Source organism: Cyprinodon tularosa, unplaced genomic scaffold, assembly GCF_016077235.1.
Source record: "Cyprinodon tularosa strain WSP-4 unplaced genomic scaffold, ASM1607723v1 ctg259, whole genome shotgun sequence".
NCBI classification, from domain to species: Eukaryota; Metazoa; Chordata; class Actinopteri; order Cyprinodontiformes; family Cyprinodontidae; genus Cyprinodon; species Cyprinodon tularosa.
This window is the reverse complement of record NW_024038958.1, coordinates 40,608-66,849: the sequence shown is the minus strand read 5'-3', so window position 1 is coordinate 66,849 and position 26,242 is coordinate 40,608. Positions and strand designations below refer to the sequence as shown.

General features: G+C 37.6%; 1 protein-coding gene across 1 annotated transcript in view; it reads left to right on the top strand.

The window, feature by feature from the left end:
• Nucleotides 1–884: 884 nt before the first annotated feature.
• LOC119785808 (insulin receptor-like) overlaps nucleotides 885–26,242 on the top strand; it is a 65,824-nt gene continuing 40,466 nt past the window's right edge. Inside the window, exon 1 of the mRNA XM_038288629.1 lies at nucleotides 885–2,004. Coding sequence (XP_038144557.1) covers nucleotides 1,911–2,004 — 94 coding nt within the window. The 5' untranslated portion in view covers nucleotides 885–1,910. The remainder of the gene's footprint in view (nucleotides 2,005–26,242) is intronic.

The following is a 26,242-nucleotide window of genomic DNA, read 5'->3' as shown; positions in this document are numbered from 1 at the left end:
ATCTTCTGAGTCTCCATTTGGAGTGAAAACAGAAGTATACCAGGATTGAACCTATTCTTTCATACTGTAACTATTGAAATTAAAAGTTTTATAACTAAAAAAACAAAACATATTTTGAATAATATTCATTCTAACTATATTTTTATTGTGTCATTTCTATATGTTATATGCTTGTTTTTATCTTATTCTTTGAAACACCATAATTTGCATATCGCTTAATATTTTGTTAAATTTTAAATTCATTTTGCAAATATAAAATCGACCTTTATGATCATGGGTAGCACTTACTCAGTACTCGAGTAGCCTTTTTATGAAACACTTCTTTACTGTTACTTAGGTAATTTCTTTAAAGGCTACTTTTTATTTATACTTCAGTAAATTTATGATGAAATGGTGCTACTTTTACTTAAATACAGATTTTGGGAACTCTGCATGGGATAAAATGGACCTGTCTGTCTTGGAGAGTTCATAATATTATTAATAATAATAATAATAATACATTGTTATTATCATTATAATTAGTAGTAGTGGGTGCTTTAGATACTTAATTAAATTGTTTTATATGACAGTTTATTCTTTATAAACTGTCTAGATGAGCATTAATAGATCTATTAAAAGTTAATTTTTTTCTAATTGCTTTTAACAGTTAGAGGGATTTTAAATATGCATTAAGATTTTACTTAAAGGAACATTTATGCCCGGTGTTGTTCTAATGGCAGCCAGAGCTCCTCGGTGGTGGCGGACAGACAGTCGCTCCGGTGTTTTCCGGATCCAGCCCCAGCCCGAGGATTATGGAGGCGGACTAGGCGCTCCGTGTTTTCCCGCAGACCGTGCGTGGCCCAGCTGAGGTGACTGGCAGGACTTGTTTACTGGTGGAGAGAGGCTCGCAGAAAGAGAGACGGGAACCTGAGGGAGAGAGCGAGCTCTAGATGCGACGGGAATGCAAGTTTTTTTTTTTTTAACCACTTGTCCCCATCTTTTTTCACTCTTTTTACTCGTTTTCGCTCCCTCCTCGCGTGGACTCTCTGAGACGAAACTCTAACTTAATGTGTTTGTTCGCTTGTTTTATTTTTTTTTTGTCTTTAAAGAAAGGATCTCCAACTGTATCGCCGACGCTGAAACCAACCTCGTTTGTTTTGGATTAGCCAGCTAACGCTAGCTCTCCTGAACTCCCATCAGCCAACGTTAACCAAAGAAGAAGAAGAAGAAATAAAGAAGAAGAAGAAGAAATAAACGGTTTGCTGAGGAGCTTGGTTGTCTGATAAAGAAGCCAGAGCCTCGCCCGCTCGGTTTTCTCCCGTTGGCTCTTTTTTTTTTATTTATTTTTTTTTTTTATGGGTGTTGATCCGTTTGCGGCGCGAGGGTGAAGGAGTTCAGAGGAAGGTCGCAGTGTTTAGGAGACAAGGAGGAAAACTGCACGTTTTTTTTTTTCCTGCTAAGAGTTTCCTGGGATGTACCTCCATCGGTCTTAAAACGCAGAAGCACTGATTCTGAGGAGTACTCGACTTTTTAAACTTTAACAGGAAAACAACCCCCCCCCCCCCCGATAAATGCATGACAGCGGGCCTTACTGAAGGGACCTCCGAACTAAAGGGATTATAATTCCACATTTCTTCCACATTTATTGGATTATCAACAGCAATCAGATGAACGGGGACTGTCGCCTTCACTTATGGAAAATGATTTTCACTCGCACATGTGCTGCCAGAACCCAAGATCACGTCATTTAGTGGCTTCGTTGCACAATTTATTTAATTTTTATTTTTTTTAAACCGGGTCTAGAAAAAGAAAAGAAAAAAAAACTTGGCTGTATAAGAAAACTCACTTCTAGCTGATATCCCGGACACACATTTCCCCCCCTGAGGACTGGAGTTCCTGGAATCTTCAGAGGGAGAACTACTTCAGTCAAGATGAGGTGGTTGACGCCAAAGCTGCGAGCACAAACGCTGTTTTTGATCCTCTGTACCTGTATTATATGCAAGTGTGGGCTCATAAACGGTGAAAGTAAGTATTTTTTTATTTTATCATTTTAATGTTTGTTTGTTTTTATTCTTACGTCTGAAAGAAACCAAGCAGTTTGATTATTTAGAAATAAATTAACCCAAATAGTATTAATATATTTTTGTTTTTCCTTTTCTTGTCACGAGACCCTCGTAAACAGTCTCGCGCATGCACAGACCCTCCCGTGTCTCTTGATTGTTGCAGCTCGCTAATTTCGGCTGCTGCATAACAATAATTGATCATCTCTGTGTTGTGGAGGACTGTTTATGCTCCCTCTGCCCTCCGAGCAGGTCCGGTCCGGATGTTTTTCGGCGGCCTGGGCTCGTATCTTCGATCCCAGGGTGGGATTATTAGCCGCTGCTGCTGGACCGTGGTGGTCTGCGGCACAAACTGGGAACAGCAGGATTGATTAGCAGCCCTGTGACCAGAGGCCTCTCATGGCGACCCAACTATGGCAGAACATTTTGCCACATAATTCATTCCTAACAGCTCAGCTTAAATGTAAAGACTGACTGACCCCAAAATCAAACAGTTACTAGTCAAAAGTTAAAATCTTAAGAGTTGTTGTAATTTGAAAGAAGCTCATCCCTTTGGCATATTTTGATTTAAAATCATAACAATTTAGCAAATTGGTTTGTTACTAATGAGAAATTACATACATCATGCTTAATTGACTATATTTAATATCATTTTTACCAAAAACAAAACCGTCAAAGTAGGGTTAAAATGTTTTTTTCAGAGTGACAATCCTCCTTAATAAGTAGGGTTTGTATCCACTTTAATTGGAGTGGGAAGGCCTCCTTGTTTTCACCCTAATCTGGTTAGAATACTCCAAAATGTTCATAATTCTTCCAGTCGAAATAAACTGAACAGGTAAATGGAGATTATGTTAAAGCGAATAACATTTAGCAATAAGGGTAAACGCAGACCCCTTTCAGACATCATTCGATCTGTATGCAGGACTAGACCAACTATAGCTTACATTTACAAATACATTTGTAAGATCTGCTAAAAAGACATCAAAATATAAACATTTCTTCATTTGATTCTTTATAAATGGATTTCATTTAAGTTTTCATGCTTCATATATATTATTTTGGTGTGGAAACAGGTTGTTTTTGTGCATTTCAGAGCCCCAAAAAGTCCTAAATATGACAAGATATTTAGATAGTCCCACCATACAGTATGGTAAGACTATCTAACACACTTAATAGAAGTTAAATTGTCCACAGAATAGATCAGAAAGTTGCTCGTACAACGGAGATGATGCAACATTGTTAAAATCTGGAACAAAGTTTAATTTCTTTTTTATTCTTTTGGGCTTCTTTCCTCTTTAGTCACACCTTTTTTTTTTTTTACTTGAACTAACCAAGATGCTTTAGCTTATGAGAGTGATGATAAAAGTGAAGAGAGAGGATTTCAGGTCAACAGATGCTGTTAATACCATAATATTGCATTGTTTTAGATCATAGTAATCCAACATTAGCTTTACCTTTCTGAAATTTAAGCAGTAGATAAAGGAATTCACTGGTTTTCGATTGCTAAGATGCTATGATTTGATTATGAGTAGTTCTGTTATACATGCACTGCTGTTTTTTATGACAACTGACCTTTCCATAAATGTACACATGCAGCTTTGCTGCAGCTTGGATGTAAACAAGTTATCCACTGACACTAAGAATCTCTTTATAGGTGGGGAATTTTACTCTGTCGGTGTGAATGAAGGGCATCTTCCTCTCTGGGGGATGTTTGTAGCCTATTATGTATTTTTTTTTATATTAATGAGCTGATGTTTTACTGAAATTAGCTAACAGAGCGTAAATGAAGCAGCTCTTATAACTGTTGTCAAAGAGATTGATTGAGCAGTAGATAATACCCATTTCAGATCGTTTAAAGGGATAGTTCGGTATTTTTGACATGAATCTGTATGGCATCCCGATCACCAGCGGCATGCAATCACACTGACTTACCCCTGGCAGCGTCCTGTGAGCAGAGTTATCGTCCAGTTTTGGTCAAGCCGAAAGTAGTCCTGCAGGTTTTTAGGAACAGCGAAATAAAACTTTTCTCTTCCCAAAACATTATGTGTTCAAAAGAGTGATATTTTCGCATCCCAAAAACATTGTAGTGGAAAAAGTCACACGTCGTTATCAATTGGTCCTATTTTCTCTCTGTTCGTATCAGTGCGCGCCGTCATTCAGACAGCGAGCCCAACAACAGCCATGTCTCCTTCCTCCGCGGCGGAGGAGACATGGCTGTTGTTGGGCTCGCTGTCTGAATGACGGCGCGCACTGATACGAACAGAGAGAAAATAGGACCAATTGATAACGACGTGTGACTTTTTCCACTACAATGTTTTTGGGATGCGAAAATATCACTCTTTTGGACACATAATGTTTTGGGAAGAGAAAAGTTTTATTTCGCTGTTCCTAAAAACCTGCAGGACTACTTTCGGCTTGACCAAAACTGGACGATAACTCTGCTCACAGGACGCTGCCAGGGGTAAGTCAGTGTGATTGCATGCCGCTGGTGATCGGGATGCCATACAGATTCATGTCAAAAATACCGAACTATCCCTTTAATGACCTTGTTTTAGGAGCATCAGTAGAGGGATCATTTGTACACTTTTTTTTTGTTTGTTTGTTTTCCTTTAAGCATTTGTTGTACACTGCTGAGATCCGACGCAGAAGGCTGGAAAATTAGAGCCGGTACAACCTGGAAAAACTGCTGCTTTTTTTTTCTCTACTCCATACGTAAATCATTCGATCACATGCAAATGTTTTGCTTTCTCGGTTTTATGTGTAAATTTCAAACAAAAACGTCTTCAGCTCCAGCGGCTGTTCTGAGATTAATATTAAACATTTTCCTTGTTTGTCAAGGGTTTAACCTTTGCCCTACATCCTGTCTCCTTGGGAGATTTGCAGCTTCTCAGAACAGGAGCTCGTTCCAGAGCGGGTGAGCAGGTAGTTTGCAATGATCCTACATGACAAATAGCCTTGAAGAAGCCACTCATTTTAAGCTGATTGCCTCTTTAGTATAGGTATGGAAGGGGGTGGTTGTATTAGTAGAGTGACTTAGTGGGCTGGTTGAGAGGAAGTGATATGACTTACTTTTCATGGGTCATGTGTGCAGGCAGAAGAGGCCCTTGAAGGGGGGTCTTGTGAGACAGCCTTTTTTTTTTTCCCCCTTTTTTCAGTTTTTTTTCTTCCTGCTCTGCGTCTCTCAGGGAGTGGGTTATGTCTCATTGGCTGTTGACGAGTACCGTGGAAGTGCCCATATTTGGGTCTCAAGATGTATGCACCAGAGAAAGGGGGTGGAGACGACAAGAAAAGTGCATAAAGTATTTCATTCTGAATCCACACACAGGGGTGATTTGATATGCTGGACAGCGGTTGTAAAGTTCTGAGTGCACTTCTAGAACAGCTTCTTGGTCAGTGTGAACGGCTATCAAAGTCGCACTTATCAGTGACTAGTTTTCTGAAGCAACTGCTAAGTTATCTGTTTGTCTAACTTCTGAAAAACATGTTGTGCAACTTGGTGTCTTCTCTGTTCTTAGTCCTTTCAAGCCTATGAGTTCAGCTCTCCCTCACCACTGTATATGCTTTTGTTAGTACATTTAAGGCATTCTGGTCGACGAATCTTCCCTGCTGATACTGTGAATAAAAATGTCCAGAGCAGGCATTCTTTATTCAGGAGAAATGGTGCAAATCTAAAGACCAGGAGTATCAGAGCCGACCTCCGTTTGTCTGTTTGGATTCACAGGCACTCTTCACTGAAGTGCTCATTGGCATTTTCCGACAATGCTGTGCATGTTGTGGAATGCCTTTGAAGTGGCCCACCATGTAGGTGTGTATGTGTGTGTGTGTGTGTAAGCAGGGCTGTGCACCCTGCCCTCTTTGTGTGCTTTCTGCAGGATCTCATCTCTCAGCTTCTGACTGGCCCACTTCTGCACAGTGTAAGTTTTGTGCAGGTCCAGATGAGGTGGCCAGCCATGAGAACTACATGTATACTGCATTTAGTTTCAAAAGTGGGCTCTTATTTAGTATTGGCATCTATTGCGTCCCATGTGGGCACTATTTAAGCCTTCATAAATCCATTTCATCAAAGAGATAAATGGTTTTAGAAGAGAATGACAGTAACTGAGGTAAACGATAACATGATGTGAAGCAGAGTAGCTTGCACTGCCCCGAACCCATTCATTTATTTAAAAGGATGTGAAAGCGGATTATTCTTGAACTTGTGATAGCTGTGAAAGTCTAGAACCAGATCCTAGTGTTTTGATGGTAAAAAGTAAAATAGAAATGCCTCCTTTTGTTCTCCAGTTAAATGCTTTTCACAGGACAAAATCTTTAAAAGTTGCAAGAAATATCATAGAATCAGAGCAGAACATAAATATTTGTGCTGAAAAACTGTATGAATTATGAACCCTGGTTAAAATGAAACTATTAGAAAGGAAAGAAAAAAAAAATGTAGTGATGTAACAGCTAATCAGCCAGAGCTTGTAACTGGCTGAGCCTCCATTGATTGGCTCTAGTCAGTGATTGGTGGGTATGACACAGAAAAAGGAATGTCTATTGTTCAGGAAATGCATCAAAAGCTCAGAATTCACTGTTTTACGTCTTTAAACACACCAGTCAGGGATGTTTGCTTTCTTTAATTGAAAGGTTTATCTACTAGTTATGCTGTTTTCTTTTAAGATTCAAAATGAGATTCTCCATAAAATCAGCTCATTACATTTTGATCCTTTTATGTATAGGGGCAAAAATGGGAGGTCAGTAAAGGCCTGGCATATTTAATTTGGACAGATGTCTAATAATTTATAAAGAAAGTATGGTATCAGCCAGCAATTGCAATTTTGTTTTGATTTTGTTTCTGCAATAACCAAAATCAGCAAATATTCCTTATAGAAATGTACGCTTGTATTTAAAGTCTAATTAAAGAAAAGGAATGCACTGTTTTCATTACTGATCTGAATATTTTTATTCAAGAGAAAAGGCCTGCCCTCTTACAGCTTCAGTACTTGGTGAACATAAAGTACAGCTAAAGAAGCTAATCTATAAATGAAGGACGTTCATTGGAGCAAACATTAATTGCCCCTGTGATTTGGAAACATATTTTGTAATAAATAAATTATTTGATTCAGTTCTAGTTTAAGTTCAAATTGAACTGTTACTTTAAAGCATCATGTTTAAATTATCTTTGTCGTTCTGGATTAAAATATATAAAATATCAGTTTTCTGTTGCTTAATTTCTAACATTGGCCCATTTGAATCCTTCTCACAGTTAACTGAATTTGTGACTAGTGAGGTAAAGTGTTACTTTTAAACCTTAGATCATTTCTACTCCATGCAGATTTAGATGTAAAAGGTTTTAGATTAAACCGAAAATGTATTTGTGTGAGAGAAAATAAGTAAGTCCTCTCTGATGACATAATTGAACAATTAAAAAGAAGCATAAGTTAGAAATATATCATTTTAAATCACATTTTATTTAACAGGTTTATTGAAAATGATTTATACTGTTTGTGAAGTAGGTGGAAAAATCGTAACTCTAGCTGTTACAACTGCTGACCTGCTTCTTGCAACACAGTCTTCTGTTGTTTGTTATAAGATACGTTTTAAGCTGAATTTTACATGTAGATGATTGGTTACACAATAGTGACGCACTTCCCTGCAATCATTCAGAGAGCCTATTGATATAAGGAAGTGGTATTATTTTAATTTAGTTCTGAGGTCTAGTTTAATCAATATTTGCTTACTTCTAAATGGTTTTATAATAAGAAAAATAAACATAAAGGTGATCAGGATCTACAGCTACAGCAACTTAATTTTGCCTTTTATTAAGCCTTATTTAGAAATAATTAACCCTTTATAGGGCAAGTTACCATTTTAGATCACTTGCATACCCCTTACAAATGAATACCACCCCGTCCCTCAGTGAGGTCTAGAAGCACAAGATCTATATCCAGCCATTCAGCATAGATACTGCTACATGGCTGTACATCTTATTTTGGTATTCGACCAATTAGATGAGCCCTTTAATTATATATTACCTACTGCAAATTAATTTGGAAACAAAAAAAAGCCAAGAAAAAAAATCTAAAAAGTTAAAAAGTAAAGTTAAAAAGTTAATAAGCCTAGGTAACAATTATATTTAGGTTTGTACACTAAATAATGTAAGTGCCAGTATCAGCATTAATGCCTCTAAGGTTATGTTGGACCAAAAATAAATTTCTTATAGAAGCACTTTTGTTATTTTTCTTAAAATATTCGGGCAGGTTGGCGTTTCCTGTTATTACATTTACATTAATTTTTGCCATCAAAATATCCATATTTTTTTAATGTTACAAAGGTATTAAGGTCTTGTCCTGGATTCCAATAACACTACTGGCTTGAAATGTTGATTTTTAAAGGATTTCACTGAGTGCCCTATAAAGGGTTAAGGAAAGTTGCCTAAAAGAAGCTATAAGCTTAATAAAATGTTTAAAAAATGATTTCATATGGGATCTTTTTATATACTGGCAGTTCTTTCTGTATTGTTAACATCATTCCCTCAATTGAATTGACCGACCATTCCAAAAAAGTTAAAAAACAATCCGCTGGACTTTGTTTCCAAGTTTAAAGACATTCCGCTTCCCATCCAGGAAGCTTTTTCAATTGAAAATGTCAGTTAGCGTTGAGTTCGAACCTTTATATAGTAGGCCAAAATTTTGAATTTTAGATTGATTTGAATTGAAAAAGCTTCTTTGATGAGAAGCGAAACGTCTTCAAACACAGAAAATCACAGAAAATATTAGAACAATGTTTCCATTAGCTGTATAACAGTCTGAGTTAAACCTTACATTCTATATCTTCTACTGTAGGACTAAGGGGGGAAAGTAAACTTTATATTTAGAATATTACTGAAGCTTGTTTTAGTACCATTAATGTTCAATGAAATTCATTTTAATAAGAACAAATGATTAGATTTAAGGGAGAAAAACCTTGTTTTAGAGCTTTAGCTATTAATATTTGTTTAATCTATTGATCGATGATCAAAGTGATGCTCTTAGTAGCTTATCATTCCTCAATAATAAAATGTTTTTAAAGATTTTTTTATTGCCCATTCTAAAAAGAAACCAACCATCCAAGTTTTTAAATTATAGAAAATTTATTGCACAACAATACAGTAGGTTGGGTTAAAAATCTCTTGAACATTAGAAAGGCTTACCCTCTTATGGGCTTTTGACATTGATTTATTAAGTTACAGTCAGTTCGAACCCCTGCAGCTGCATACGTGTTTTCAGGATGGAATTTGTTCTGTTTTTATGACTTCCTTTCCTGACCTTGTTCTAGGCTCAAGTTGCCTTTTGGGATACATGTGTACATTCGTGCATATACTTACTTCTACAGAGAAATTTATGACGGCCTCTTTAAAAAAAATCAACAGTAGTAATGATGACATTAAAGCAAACAGTATCTTCAAGTATCAGAAGTGATCAGTGCATCCCTATTAAAAAATAACAAACTATTTATATATTTTTTTAATACAAAATTAAAAGGTAAGCTAATGCTGAGGTTCTGGATGGAGCATATTTATAGACAAGGAATATTTTCAGTTGCAAATTAAAATAGTTGATCGTTTATTTAGGTTAATTTCTGCTCCAAGTTTCTTCATCTTTTAGCTAGTGGCATTTCTTAGTCTGCTTTTCATGAATTGATTAATTGAATAGAATTTTTCCAGTCCTACATTGTTTAAAATACTTATTATTTAAAGAGCTTATTTGGAGATAGGGCTGAAATAGTTAGATTAATTGGATTAATCGATTATTGAAATAATCGTCAGCTAATTTAATAATTGATTAACTGGAGTATAGAGATTGTAAATTATTCTTTTAGCTGACAAGGGGACCCACTTAGAGCAGTAATTCTACCAAAATTATATATATATATATATATATATATATATATATATATATATATATATATATATATATATAGAAAAAAAAATTTTGCATTTAAGATAAAGAAATATTTTCCGTCTATCAATATGCACTATCCAGAATTTCCTCATATGGAAAATCTATTCCACTTGGTCTAATTTTGCCTTTCAAGTCGGACAGCCAAAGTCTTCTTTAATTAAGCTTTATTAATTGATTAATCGAAAAAATAATCAACAGATTTGGCGATTTGCTAAATAATTGTTAGTGCCAGCCTTACCTGGAGGGTAATGGTGATGTTTTTGAAACTTAGGGGTCCGATGCAGCTTTTGTTTTCTTATGAAAACTATTAAAACTGTACACAGAACCACTGCTCTCACCTCTGAGGTAGCCTCAATGTTCTGCATTTGTTGCGACAATTATTTTATTTTCTTCCGATGGTGCCTCCTTTGATTGCCCTTTTTTGATTGAGGACTGCAACTGTTTATCTAAAACTGCTCTCAATAATATAGGTTTAGGTTGTTTTTGATTGCGTACTCTTATATGGAAATGACCTGACTCATATGGACATTGCTGATGGTTTTACCATCAGATCAGTCTAACCTTTTAGTAGGAGACCATAGCTTCATAGTTTAACTATATTTACCTGAAAACCCTTTATTGTCTGTAATGTGTGTTTATTTCTTTCATTTAATGTAGAAAAAACACTCACTGGTAAAATATAGATTGATTCGTAATTTTTGAGAAATAGAATAATAAAACCATACACTCCGCTGAATATAAAACAAAGTCATCTTTATTTACCGATTTGTTTGGAAAGGCTTGGCGAATAAATCAGATTCTAAACTTTTTTATTTCTTTGCTTTGGATTAATAATATTTGCATCTAAAGTTAAACTTCAAATGATTGCCAGTGCAATAAAAATGAGTCTATGGTTTCAAGCTGCAGGAGGCTTCCCAGCCTCTGAAAAAAGGCTTAAATTAAAAGAACAGCAATAGAGAGAGATTATTTGAGTTATTTGCAAAATGGGCTTCAATCAGAGGTCACCCATCAATGCAGGGAGACTATAGGGGTTGGTTATTGTCTTCCATCTGACTTGTAATATCCATATGGAGATAGACCTTTGTGCTGTATAGATAAATCAGTGCAAACCGACAGAATCAACATTATTATTATTTTATATTATTAATTTTAGAATAACTTCTAGGCAGTCTGATAAAGTCAGGGATTTGATCTAAGTGTTTTTTTAGATCTGACAAGGATGTAAAAATATGGGTATTCCCAGAGTTTTTTTATTTTTATTTTCTTCCTTAAATCTTTCCTTGTTTGGGAATGATTAAATAATTCTGCCCTTCCTTCCTGGTTTATTTCATTCTCATGTTTCCCACCAACCTTCTTTTTCACCCTTTGTTTTCCCTAACCTCCCTCACCTATCTTATTCCTCCTTTTCCTCCATGTGTCCTGTTCCATCCTTCCTACTTTATCCTTCCTTGCACTCACTTCACTACCGTTCTTTCTGCATTTCATTCTTTTTTTTTTTATTCCAGGATCCTTGATTAAACCAAACATTAGAAAATTTGCCCATAAAGTCATAGCCTACTTGAGCATTTGATCTTTTAAAATCTCAACTAACAACAAAAACTTTGGCTTGTCTTTAGAGACGAGACAGTTTCACATGAGAAATGTGTTTGTCATACTTGTCCAAATTAGTGAAAATACTTGTCCTGTATGAGATTTTGCTGTCAGACCCTGGTGGTCAGTGCTTGTAAAACCTTTCAGGAATTTGAGGCTCTTTCTTTAAGAAGTCAGCGTGTCTGTCTTTGTCTGAAACTGATCCTTAACTCTGTTTCAGGGTCGTTTTTCCTCACTGCTCACTAAACACATGTGCATATGAGGTGTATTCCTAAAATAAAACCCTTTGTTCAATCAAAGAAGGTATAACACTTTGTCATTTAAAGAAAATATGTTTTTTTTTTTCTGTAGGAATTTATACATTACACACAAAAATAAAAATCAACAATGTTTATCTTACTGCTTCTCCCTGCTGGGTTAAATTTGAGAGGATTTCCACATTTTTAACATACCAGCTCGTGTGCGAAGCTCTGTGCAAAGGACAGATGCCTTCTTTGTATCGGTGTCATGTGTTGGAGGGTGAGAGGGCACCGAGTGCATGTGTGGTGTATGGTGGGCTCGAGAGGCCGTCGGACTAAACCGGACGGGTAACATTTATTTCAGGGACAGTCATATGACTGAGAAGTGACCATTTGACAGAGCGCCTACTGAGGCTCTCTGCAGCTGATTACCTGCACACACAGTCATACTTCTAATGAGGATGGAAAGAGTGGGCTGTTAAAAAAACTTTTAAGATGATAATTTACTTTAATGATTAAAATAAAAAGGTGGACCATTTCCACTAACGGCTATGTTGCTTTAAATTTTTTAACGAGTGTGCCCAAATGTTAAAGTTGGGGATTCACTTTCCTCTATTTAACCCCTCCATAGCAGAGGTTACTAAACATTTCAGTCTGACCAAAAAGTAACAGTGCAATCATCACTTCACTCTAAGGTTTTTTTACTTGGACATATAAAATGAAGTTATTATTTTAATTTTTGAATTAATTTATGTCTTTAAACAGAAATTATTATTATTGATTTGAATGCTTTTTAAATTAATGTGACATGTAGGAAGTTAATTAGGCTTTTTATGGTTTACTGAAATATTTTGTATTTTATGTATTAGATAGACAAATGTTAAAGCTACTTACTCTATAGTATGTTTATTTATTACATTACTTTTTGGCTGTCCAAAAGCATTAGTGATCACATCACGTTAATTTTGAAAACTTTCTATTTAGTGTCTTTTTAGACTGAGTTTTACTAATTATATTGTTTTCAAAACGCATTTTTTCAGATCATATCCTCGGCTTCATCTACAAAGGAAATAATGTCTCATGACATTTCCATTTCTTAAAGTGCAGAAGTGATCAAATTGTAAACATTGGGAGAAAAAACATGGTGCAAAAAAAGTATTAATATAATCAGTTTGATGCAGAGACTTTGATATGATTTACAGTTTTTAAACATTTAGTTTTTTTAGTTTCAGAAAAAGGGAAAAGGAGTAAGAAACAAAATATATTAAAATCCCAAGGTTACTAATTTTTCTGATTTTATTTCCAATTCAAATTGTAAAAAAAAAATAGTTGTTTGCAACAGTATTGGAGCTAAATTAATTCCATGGTTATTGCTAAAGAGGGAAAATCCCCTGCAAATTATGGAAACTTGAGCTGTGTCCCTTTAAAAATTAATTAGAAATGTATGTATTTGTTTTACACTTGTTTTGTATGAATTTTCTTGTTTAAACAACAATATTTGTTTTTATAAAATATAGCTATTCGGGAGAGAAGAAATGTGAATATTGCTACTTAGATCTAATTTGAACTATGCTCAGAAATCAATGTTTCTTCTTTGACGTTTCAATTAAGGTGCGAATTAAAACTCTTTCAGTGAAAAATTGTAAATATTTCCCGGTATGTGGCTTAGAGACACTTTGCTGCCTTTACAGTAAAATGCTAAATATTGTAGCTTGGTGCATGGTGGTATTACCTTAAAAAAACCCTTACTGCATCCATCTCTGCATAGGCCAGTCTTAACTATTAACAATAAGTGAACTTTCAGGGTGTGTGCCGTTTTCAGCTACCAAAAGGTACCACAACCCTTTATTTTGCACCAGTAGTAACATTGTCATTTATTGGTGTTTTTAAATAAAAACATCTTTTTATATACGAAGCAAAATTTTACTGATTTTAGTTGTTGTTCCTCAACAGCCTGTTACTCCCTGCATCCCTCCTGGGTCCACGCCTCAAGTGTTTTCTTGTTTTTCTGTCCCTTCTAAGCTGGAGCTCCATCTCTTTGTGTATCCTTCTCCCTCCCTGTGCTGTTGCGTTCAGGGGTAAACGAGTTCAGCGCCATCGGCTGCTATGTTTTCCTTTCACACAGCAGATGCGCGAATTCTGCAGACGCAGACTCGTCCTTACACACACACACACCAGTGCACACCTGCTAATCTGGCCTTTATGGTGTGGGAAAACCTCCTTCGTTCAAACCTGTTAAACGTTTTCCATTCCACTCCCCACCCCTCTCCCTCTCCTGCCTGTGTTTTTTTTTTTTCTTCATCCTGTCTTATTGAGCCCATCCCCTCGAGTTGGGCCTAAGTGATGCTGAACACATCCACCTGCACATCCTGAACAACAGCCCCTGGTCACATGGCCGTCTCTGATTATGTTTGACAGGGCTCTGTTGTTGTCCTGGTAGACCAGCCGGAGACAGATTACTATGGTGACAGGAGCTGTGCTGACAGTAGGCTAACATCCCCTATTAGGCGACTCCTAGTTTTTAGTGTGAGATCGACATTTGCTATAAACAAATCCTAATCTGAAATGAATTTTCTTCTTGTTGCTTGATTAGAAAAGTCAATTTTACCAACTGGAGCCATATTGGACCTTTAGCCAATTAGTATGAGCCCTGCAAACCAATCTGAAGTCTTCCTGTTGATTACATGAAAATTTCTATACTTACTTTATACACATTCTGGCCTTCGTCTTGTTATTTATACAGTAATCCATTTATGATATAGTTTTAGTTGTAATCCGTATGGTATATTTCATCCCATTTTGAAGCATGGAAGAGTTAGCAACATGATGTGGGGGGGGCTCTTCTTCTGCAGGCTTAGTGAAACAGGCCACAGTTATTGGAATAACGGATGGAGCTAAACACAGGTCAGTCCTTGAAGTAAAACTAGAATTGAGCCTGGGGAGGAAGTTCACCTTCCAGCAGAACATTAATACCTAAATATACTGCCAGTGTTAGCTGTATTAGCTATTATTACTATTAGTATTAGCTGTGGTTCTATTAAATATAAAAAACTATATAGATATTCTGCTAATTTAAAATGTCGTGTATAACAATGCTGATATTTCAATTAAATAGCAAACACAATTCAAATTGCACGAGAATGCGTTTGTCCACGCGGTAAACACATGACATATATCCATATTTCAGCCACGGCTCTAGTGGGGGGGGGGTCATCCTCCTTCAACTACTTTCAGCCTTCTTATTTTATAAGGCAGTAAGGTCCAGTTGCAAAAAAATTGTTTCCATTGCAGTTTTGCAAAATATAAGAATTTCTATATGATGAAAAGAACCACCTGATTGATGGAAGTGTAAAAACTTTCTATCAAAAGTGTTTTTTTTTTTCAAACCTGCAGTGTTTCCATTTAGTTGTTTTTTTCTTTTGTTTTGAAATTACATTTTTTGCCATATTATTTTAAATGTAGGATGGTTTAGACCAAAGCATAATGGTGTTGGAGCAAATGTACACAAATGCTTTCTCTACAATCTTGTTGGACTATTGCTGAATAAGCTAAATTTACCGATAAGGGTTCCTCAAAGTTTTTCGGTTCAACAAGACTTTAACAAATGTGTTTAGGCACAAGTGAATAACAAGTCTGTAAACTGCATAGAGCAAATAGGAGGGGTTGTTTATTGTATTATTTATTAGGAAAGCATGTAAATCAATTCAAATCACATAAGGACAGTTGGACTCTTTATAAATGTTACATGGAAGCCAATGTAGTTTTAACTAAAATGCTTTTGCTGATTCGTTAAGTGTGAAAAACTACTTACAATCCTCTAAATAAAGCTGTGTGAGCACTACAAGGTGGTGCTGTTTAAAAGCATGTCAGCATGCAGGAACAGTATAGTTTGTTACTCCTGAATCTGGCTGTAAAACTGATAACATTCGGCAGAAGCTGTGGCCTCTTCTGCTAAACAGCTGCAATGGATGCGTTTTGAAAATGATCAGCAAAGACCAAAGTCTCAGTGAGGGAATGTAAGAATAATGCAGACAGGAAGGTCAGAGCTTGTTAGAGTGATAGGGATCACGTGAATTGTGTCAAAGAATTTTGGACAAACGCTAAGGGAGGGTTGGCTCCAACTTGTTTCAGTCTTGATGTGACATTTATCCCATACCCTCACTTGCAGAGGGAGAATGTAGCCGTCCACTGTTTAAAAAAGGGATACCAATGTAATGTTCTTTAAAGCAAATGGAAAAAAAACAACGCATGGCTCTACACAGAAGGTCTACCTCCTCCAGACGAGACTTGGCTGTCCATCTACACCTTAAGGACCAAGGACATTCTTTTGAGTATTAGAATATTCACATTTTGGACAAAGAAGACAGGTAGTTTGGAAGGACTGTGAAGGAAGCCATTTATGTTAAGGGAGAAACAACAGCCTTAAACGGCGGGGGTGGTCTCAGGTTCCAGCTCTCAAAAACCTACAACGCAGCATTAGAGTTGATTCCTTCCTGCTATCATCTCAACCCCCAGCGCTATGCAGGGGACTAAAACATCTCGCCTGGTCAGCCAGACCAACAATGACCCTAACGACAGCCCCTTTTCAGAGGCATAGATCAGTATCTGGTATTGCAGGCCAACATCAACCTCAAGTCCCCATTACTAAGGGGTGGACCTGTTCTTTAGGTTCCATTTGCATGTTTTCTAAACCATAACAAGGCTTTGTTGGGCTACTCTATAAAGCTTTGAAATCAATGCTAATCCAGACATTTTGAATTGAAAAAACCTCCTGGATGGGAAACGAAACATCTTCAAACTTGGAAAACAAAGTGCATTGTTTTTTTTTGTTTGCTTTTGTTTTACTTTTTTTGGAATGAATATGACCTGGATGACAGAGAATCGTCAACAGCAATAAAAAAAACAACAAATTTAATCTTATGTGTAATTTAGTACCATATACGGAAGTGAGTGAAATCTAAATTTTGTTTTTTAGTTGAAAAGATAAGAATCGGGTCATTCACACAGAGCCTTAGTCCAGATACCACACTGCACAATAACCTAATTCAGTTTCAATAAAGAAAACCAAACCTTTATAAAGGTAAACTGGCACAACATTGCCCCAGAGCATGACACTGACTCCACCTTGTTTTACCGGGGCATGTTTCCTCCTTTAAGGTGCACATTGTTCGTGCAGAACACCCTTTTGTTTAAATTACTTTGAATGCTTCAGGGATTTAACACACTCTTCCTGACTGATACATTTAAGATGCAACCTATATGATCCTTTGGGATCTCTACAAACTGTGGCTTCGGCTAAAGCTTGATCAGATGAGGTAGTGTGTAGCTAGAAAGCCTGAATCAAAACGTACTTCACCAAAGTATTGGTCTGAGGGTGTGGAACCTTTGTTGCTACTGTAAGGAACCCCATAGGGGATCATTACTACAATGCACTCTCTAGTTTAATAGATCAATATATGGTGTCTCATGTGTTCAACAATTATGTGGCACACTTGTTAAGTGAAAAAGAGGAAAGCAGACAATTGAATACACAACATGAAATAAAGGGGCATGATGGGGAGTCATTGTGAAGAGGACATTGAGCCAAGGCTCCTGCAGCCAGTTTATAAGCCTTCATCAAGTGTTCTTAATTCTATTATAGTTAAATGGATCCCAGATTGAATCATGCCTTGCTGTTAAATGGCAGCATAATAAATGAAAGTCGTTTTACAATAGCACTGTGGCAGAAGGCCCTCCACCCCAGGGACCCGTCTGTCAGATGTAACACTTGGGGAGTTTATTGGCCGCTGGTGGGTGCATGTTTACATGTTAACACAGTGTCGGTCATCTGTCCAAGCCTTTGGGTATTTTCCAGTGTCTTACTTTATTTGTATTTTATAACATGTTTGTTTGTTGTTTAAAGCTCCACTGATGCTTCTTGTTGATATGCATGGTTTGTACGTAAAGGATGCAGATTACCGACATGCCTGTGGGTTGGTAAATGGCCTGTTGAAATCCTACACACAGGCCTGAGCAGTGGAAAAGGTAAAGGGAGGGAGAGAGGCAGAGCTGGTGTATGTAGTTTTCCGGCAGCAGCCAGTGAAAACTGGTGGTCTGACGGTGCAGACAAACGGGCCATTAAACCGACCTGACCCTCTGCTCTCCATCCCCTCAGCTTCCGTCATGCTGTTTACTCCGTCTTTCTTAACTTTCTCCTTCGAAATTCGGCCTAATTTTTTTCTTCCTAAATTTTCCATCCCTCCACATCTCCCAATAGTTTTAATGTTTTCCACACACATATGGAGTTGTTCCTGCAGGATATACATGCAGACAAATGCAAGCTTGAATTTACTAATTTCTGTCTCTCCGTCTGTTAATTCTGGCTTCTTTTAGCAGCAATATTTAATAAAACCTATAGGATTTGTCATGCATGAAATGATCTCACTCACACAATGGAACAAAAAAAAGCCTTCTTAGTGGGAAAAGAAGTCCGGAAATATTAGGTTACCCTTTTGGTATAGCTCAGAGGGTTTTTATTTTAACTCCAGAAGCAGACAAACAGGCAGAGAGGAAGGAAGGACGGACGGACGGGAAGAAGCAGGTTTAGCAGAGCAGGCGTAGCTCCTCCAGACTTGTGTGTAGCTCTGGTTTGTGGGTCAGAGCGTTGGTGGGAGCCAGTCCCTGCAGCTGCTGCTGTGTGGCGGCGAGTCAAGTGGGGTAACGTAGTCCCAGCCTCTTTACTCACAGGCCTCCGCTCACCGCACTGCGCTCCATTCACTGCCGTCCAAAGATTAAAAGGAACTTCAGATGCCTTTTGGATTACTCACATTGTGTCTGTGGTTGGGTCTGCTTGCTTCTTATCTGAAGAGCTACTGGGCCTGCTGTTGATTACCTGCTGCTGTTTTCCAGCCTCCCACCAACTCTTGAGTACCACCTGGTTTTCCAAGGTGGTGCTTGAATTTACAAGAGCTTTTTATTTATTTTACATGATAGAAGTCATGTTTATCCAGCTGACCTTAAAGAAAGTGTTCTTTTCTTTTGGTTCTTCTTTAAATCGGTATCTGCTGATCATGGCATCAACTCCATCCTCCACAATGCCTTTCACTAAACCCATTTTAACTTGTTATTCTGATGTTCAGAGTAAAGGGGGAAAAAAAGGTGAAAATGGTGAAAGTAGCCAAGATAAACAGAGATCAGACTGGGTTTTCAGAAAATGTTCCATGAATAAAGGACCTTAAAGATTACATTTAAATATTGAATAGGCTTCTTTAGGAATGGAGAAGTACATTGGTACAATATGCTTTCCACTTGTGGCCCGTACAGAACAGTGTTCTTATTTTATGGTCTCCTAATTCATATTTTTCTCTCCATCTCTACCCACAAGTTGAAAACCACTGAGCCCAACATGGAGGACAATAGCCCTAAAAACTGGAGTTTCTTTTGGTTTCTCTTTTCTCACTTCCTTACACACCTGTCGTTTATCCAAATGCACCCCCCTCCCTACACACACACAAGCACCTTAAGGTCTCGGGTCCAAGGTCGAGCTCGTTTTGTTGAAACAAGAGTTCGGGTGCGTCATTGTTTTTATAAACGAGCAGCAGTGATACAAGATCTTTTGACTTCCCCTTCATATCTTTTACTCCTGTTTATATTTCATCTCATTGCCCTCGTGTCTGCATCACCCCCCTCCCCCCCACCGATGCCAGAAGGTAAGAGGAGAGAGGCGAGCCAAAGTCGCCAGATTGATCTGATTTAGGTTCCTTTTCTTACTCGGTGAGCCACCTGATGGGCACAGACGGGGTTTGCGTGCTGCTCTTTCCTAGCTGCTCCAATCTGCCGCCTGCTGGCTCTTTGCCACACCTCTAACTGGACCCGGTGTTGTATATAAATAGGCCAGGCCATCTTCGTTTGCCATGCTCCTCAATGGGAGGCTGAGGCAATGGAGAAACAGGTGCTAAGACCAACGTGCTCGTCTCCTCCACAATCTGATGTCTTCACCACACTCGACTCAGCGCTTGTCTCTTTCTTTTGTTTATAGCTAGAAAAGTGTGGAAAAGTAGCCAGGTGACTTAACACTGAGCGGCAGCAGGTGGTGAAGGGGCTGAGTTATGCACAGCTTAGAGGAATCTCCCTGCATGGAGCAGAGGGGGTTTAAAGCATAAGAGCAGTTTGATGGAAATTTTTGAGAAATTTTGATACCAAAACTTCTTAGAACATTTCCATAATTTTCAACTACCAGTCTGCTGCGAGCTCATACAAATTCAGAACCCCCCCTTTCTGTGTCTTTTCCTGGCTCATATCCTCATCTTTCTTTGTTTTGGAAGGTACATGCTGGCACTTGTTACTAAAAATGCCTCTCATGCAGCCTCTTAGTGTCGTTTTTCTTTTTTCTTTTTTTCTTCCTCGCTACAGAAACCAAAGATTGGCAGCGGGCGAACAAGCAGGCTGGTTTCACTTCTCAGAACTTTCCACATTCACATTAACAAATGCATTTTTCCTGCAGAAGTCTGCCTGGCACCGCAGCTACACATCCTCCCTATCTGAGTTGGTTCAGCAACCAAACTGTTGACAAATCTATAATCGGCAGATCACCTCATCGGGAGAGGAGGTGGCTGTAAGGGAGAGAGCGAACTTCTCACAGTCCATAGTTAGCCACCACCTGGTCCAAGGCAGGACAGGTTTGATTTCACGCTGAGCTAATGTGCAACAGAGTCGAGCTGCTCTATGCGCCGTAAAGGGCGCGCTCTCCTGCTCCTTCCTAAACTAATATACTTCTTCTCTGCCAGCCAGCTATCATTAGTCAGTGCATATTAAATTCTCTGCACGGAATACAGTTCTAAAAATAAGAGAGGGATCTGTCTGAAACTGTAGCTTTACTATGACTGAGGTTGCAGCTGTGAATGGTCCCAGAACAGAGGAGATGGGTCAGCTGATGAGGGGATTACCTCACTTGCAACAGTTGTGACTTTTTTTGTCGCTTTTTTCATGCTGGGAAATTCACTCATTCATTCTGCGGAGGAATGCTCAATGAGTGTTTTAAGATCATAATGCCACAGTTAAAGTACATGACTCTATTTGTCTTCATCTTCTTTCAATCTGGTTTAGGTTTTGTTCAGAAAAGGATGCAAAAAAGGATGCCAAAATTTTTAAAGGGCTGCTTTAGAGCCTTAAAGGAAAAACACAGAGCCACTTTCCTGCAAGATGTTGAGTCTTCCTGTTCTCTGCTGAGAAAACTGCTCTCTCTATCAGCCTGAATGAATGGCATGGAGTATTTTCAGCAGCACCTGGTGCAAATGTTATGTTCACTCATGGGAAAAAAGATTGGATTTTACAGTTTCCAACCAATAATAAAAAAAAAAACTAGCAAAAATGTTGCTGTGTCTTTTCTGTTAAATTTATGCTTGGCTAGTTTGCACACACTGCCTCTCGCTTCCATTATAATTGTAAATAATTAATAAACCTCTAATAAACCAACAATTTGAATGTGACTGTAGTTTAAATGTAGAATTATACCTGCTTAAAGTACTATATTTGGTATTTTACTGGTTACTTTTGGGCTGATCATTAATTCAGCCTTTGGGAACAGCTAATCTACATGATCAATTATCTTCATTAAATTTCAGATGTTATCTATATCTTTAAATCATTTTAAAATTTAATCAAAGATGATTATTTTTCACTATCACACCTTAAGACGTAAGTGGACAGTGGATATTCAACTTTTGCACTATATGAAAGCTGTAAAAGCAGAGGGTAGGAGGAGTTTGTTCTTTCCTGTTCCGGTTAGATCTTTTTAAAAACGTTTTAAACAGAACATGAGCCGAGAAATATTTGAAAAGGATACCAGTATTTATCTTTTTTTTAAATATAATTTTTTACTGCAAAATCAAAAACTTGTGTGTGGAGTGCTGGTCAGAGGGATTGTCGGAGAGAGTGTTGCTGAGTGGAACTGTATAGAGAGTCCAGTAATTGTATTGCATTTACTGTATCACTGAAGTTTTCATAGTGGAGCCTTTTTTTCTGCTCATTTCAAACCCCTGTACTCTTCCTCCTCCTCTTTCTCATTCCTGATGCCAAATTAAGTGTCAAACAGACAGAGCAGGCGGGCCGATGGCCCACTTTTCAAAAGGTCTACAGTGGGGTGCAGTAAGTTCCAGCCAGCCCAGCCACCCACCCGAGCTCATTAGTGGCTGATTGGGTTGTTATTGTAATTAGGAGATCCTGTACATCCCGTGAGAACATCGAGCTGTCTGCTTCCGGGTGGTCTAAAGTGACAGGGTGGGCTGCAGGGATCACACTCGCTGTCCTCTGTTTTCCATTCAAGTAAATATAAAAATATGATGGAGGTTATTTTTACAGTAAGTGCTTAAGCAGCCGGCTGCAGTCCTTTATTTCTGCTGTTTGTGTCCCTTACGGATGTCTTGACATGTTCTGGTGCAGGTTGTCGGTTCAGATCCGTTTTCCCTCTGTTTTATCTGCCCTTCACCCTCTCAGACTGTTGCATGTCATGTCCCTGTGGTCCATGGCGACTCTCCATTCATGCATGTGATCACCAACCGCTCTGAAGGTCTGTTACGTCACTCTACGTTCCTCATGGGCTTAAGTTACACTTTCTCCCCCTGCCCCCTTCATCATTCTACTCTTTTTTTTTTTTTTTTTTTGCCCCAGCCCCACACCCCCATGCCTCCTCACTGACCCAAGCTTTCCCCTCCTCTCCTGCTGTTTCTCCTGTGTTCTAGCTGACAGACTAAAGAGCAGAGGGAGGAGATGCCTCATTATTTGAAAAGACGCAGGGTTCCTACCCCTTCCCCCCTTTATCTTGCCTCCTTAACCCCCCCACCCTTTTTTTTTTTTTTTTTGCACCTGTCAGTCAACAACTAGACTCCATTTTACGTTTTGACCGAGCTGTCTGTTACCTCCCCCCATGGCTCGCTACATAGCTTTGTGTCAACGTGCCCTCCAACTGGAGACCTGACATACGCCGACCCGCCCTGCACAAAGCAGCAATCCTTGAAAGGTTATGTTTGTGTCTGCTAGGTGCGTCTTGAGGGGGGCTTCTCTTGCGCCCTGGCCCCTCTTGGCTGTTGCGTAACCCCTTGTTTTGTCGGAGTTTCACAATGGGTATCCAGTTAATGCCGGCTAGAGGATAGTGAGTGGGAGGCCTGCAGCTTGTTTGATGTGTCCAACAGATAAGACAGGAGGGGTGGAAGGTGGTGTAAGGTTGCTGTTATCACCGGTAATAATGGCGATTGCCACGCAGTGGAAGTGTGTTTCTGTGTTTTGGTTTCTGATAGAGTTTGTATCCCATGAAGGAGGGCGTGGTCCGTGCAAGTCCGTTAGTGTGAGCCACGCTTGCTTTGCCAAATATTATCTCAATGAGACGCTTATCAGCAGAAATGAGTAAACAGGCTTTTGCCCTATTGGCTGCGTGGGAAGTTGATCAGAGTTGATCAGGTTTGAATAAAATCATTGAATCTAACCCGGTTGTGCACCTTCTCACCTTTTCAAATTGATAGTTACTGAAAGGAATTACTGTGAAGCTTAGGATGGTTTGCATGTTTTGATTAAAAAAAAATATATATGCAGTATATATATCATTATATTATTATAATAATATTATATAATAATATTATTCTACATATGTTTATATTATTTTATCGTCATTTATATATATATATATATAAATATATAAAAAAAATAGAACTGTAAATTTATAATAATTTTTAGCATGGCTGCACTTTTAAAAGATGAATTTGTCAAGTGACCTGTTTCCAAACATAATATCTTTTTGTTTTACACTTGTGTAAACAAAATGACAAATAAAATCTGTCTAAAGTCTAAAAAAAGTATGTTTTCATCACTAGGAATAATCTTTATCATCCACAAAATGACTTGTTTATGAAGCACAGTAGGCATGTTTACTTCTCTATTAATCATCATTTCATTTCCTAGCCATTCTATACTGCTGTACAATGTAAATTGTGATGTTTTATTTCATCTCTCTCTGGAGTTGAGTTAAGCTTGAGCAAATATCCCTTTATTTTAGAATGAAAGTATCTTCATTGCTTAGTCATAAGCTTAGGAGAAAAGAATGAGAAGCTGCAGGGCAGCCTATATAGATTATAATAACAGATCATATTCCAGGTTTGATCAAATGGAACATGTGTTTAGCCATGGTATTAAAGATAGAGGTGCATTTATATACTAGGGCTGAACCCCATAATATCATCAGCGTAGTTTATTGATCACAGGCAAAAAAAAAACAGCAGAACTGTTTTTAGGGCTTATCTCTAATTTTGACGCCTGTAGCGACTTCTAGACAGTGAGTCCAGCGCTTTTCCTCTGTACATTTCTCTGCTAAACGTAGATTAAACCATGATCAATTTTTAATCCCATTATGAAAGTTATTTATTATCAAAAGCAGCCTCGTCAACCTTAACATTTATTTCATCCTGATGCACAAATTAGATCTTTTTTCCAGATACAAATTGACTTGCTTTCTTTATGCACAGTCATAAAACCGTCTTCATTTTCCTTTTATGATTTTCAAGCACTTAAGTATGGAAAAATTTGAATCGAGAATAGGGCTGCAACTAACGATGGAGGATGCTTAAGATTTTTTAGAGTTAAACCAGGTGAAACTAAAAGTTTTCCACTTGAGGAGTTCTGGATAAAGCACATTGACAGATGGAAAAGTCTTAAACTCAAAAATATTCATATATATAATATAATATATTTACAGTTTTGCTATAGTTATGGCTCTGGGTGGATCACTCTTTTAGATAAAGGCATGGATCACAGTCTCTATACTCCAGTTGATGATTCATCAATTATTTAGTTGAGGATCATTTCAATAATCGATTGATCACAATTTATCTGATTGATTGTTTCACCCCTAGTTGAGAGTTCTTTAAGTTTCCAGATTTTATTTCATTTTTGAAATTTCAGAAAATCCAAAATTTCTAAAACATCCTGTAAACTTTAAAAATTTATGTATAACGTCGTGTTTTGTGAGAACTTTTTCAGAAACATACTTCAGTCCAGAAAAGCAAAAACATAAATCACAGCTTTTTTGGTCGTTAAAACTTTATGTATCGGTTATAAAAATCAGTTTTTAATCATCTACATCTGTTATTCAGAACTTGGGTTTTATAAATAGTACAAAGAAAGATTTTCAGTCCACCAAGAGCCAGAGGTAGTGATCCTTTTATTGTCACAAAAAGTCGTTTTGTATCGTAATTTGTGGAACATCCAGATTCAGGGCTGAATTATTTTACAATAATTTCTACAGCAGATATTCCAAACAATATTTTGGCCTTAATGGTCCTGAATTCCGTATATATTCCATATGTACGTGTCATGGAGCTTAGATCATAAAAAATTCTGATTTTGACCAATTTACACCTCTAGTTTTGAAGTCCTCGGAGCCACAGTTTGGGAAACTGTCCAGTTTTTATGTGCTGTGCATCTTTGGGATTGGATATTTAACAACATTTACACCAGAGCTATTTGACAGCTCCTCAAGCTTGTTTCACCTCTAAAGCCATTAAATTTATAGCTTCATAATATCACCCAGTCATACTGTGTTTATCTAGGCTAGGCTCTGGTATTTCAGCTACTTTGCATTTAAACTTTGCTTTCCGCTAATGTATCGGGCCAGTCATATGTTACCTCTAATCTCTTTATTTCCTACACCTGATGTAGATCATGGTGACCATGAATTTAAAGCTCAGGGAGATAAAAATACCTGTAAGCCTTGTTTTTAAAGAAGTTTAACTAACAGAAAAAGTTATAAAAAAACAAAGTTTTTTTCTAGTCTAAGCAGAGCATTGACTGACCACTGTTGCTAACATCCAGCTGTAATAAAAATTGCTGGCATTATTGGCTTCTTTCCATTACAGGAAGTAGTTAAAGCCTTACACTGACCCCTCTCTGGTTAGAGTTTTGTACCTGGATTAGTGTGTTTGTCTGGCTAATCATCTACAGAATGAGGAAGAGAAAAACTAGCTTCAACCTCAGAATGATCAGAGGCAGTAAAAACACTTTCTAAACTGGACATTTATGGATTTCTTTGTATTTTACTGAAGAAGGTGTTGGTGTTATTTGCAGGGAGGGTTCCTAACATTTATCAGTCTTAAAATGCATCAACTTCAGTCAGAAGCTGACTTTGTTGTTTGATATGCATCATTATTTAGCTGTAGTCGTGTTAAATTACAATTTTCACAAATGCATGTAACAGAAATTGTTACATTTCTATAGTATAGAAATATTTTAAAACATTTGTGGTTTGGTTATTTTGTCGATTTTGTTTATTTCATCGGGACAATACAGAGAAACACTCTATACCCGTTTTATAGTTTGCTTAAATAGATGCGAAAGCTAAACAGCAGAGAACAATTTTTGACACAAAATGTTTTTTTTTGTTTAGTGTTTTCTGTCTCATCCAAACTTTTTTTTTTTTTTTTTTTACATTAGG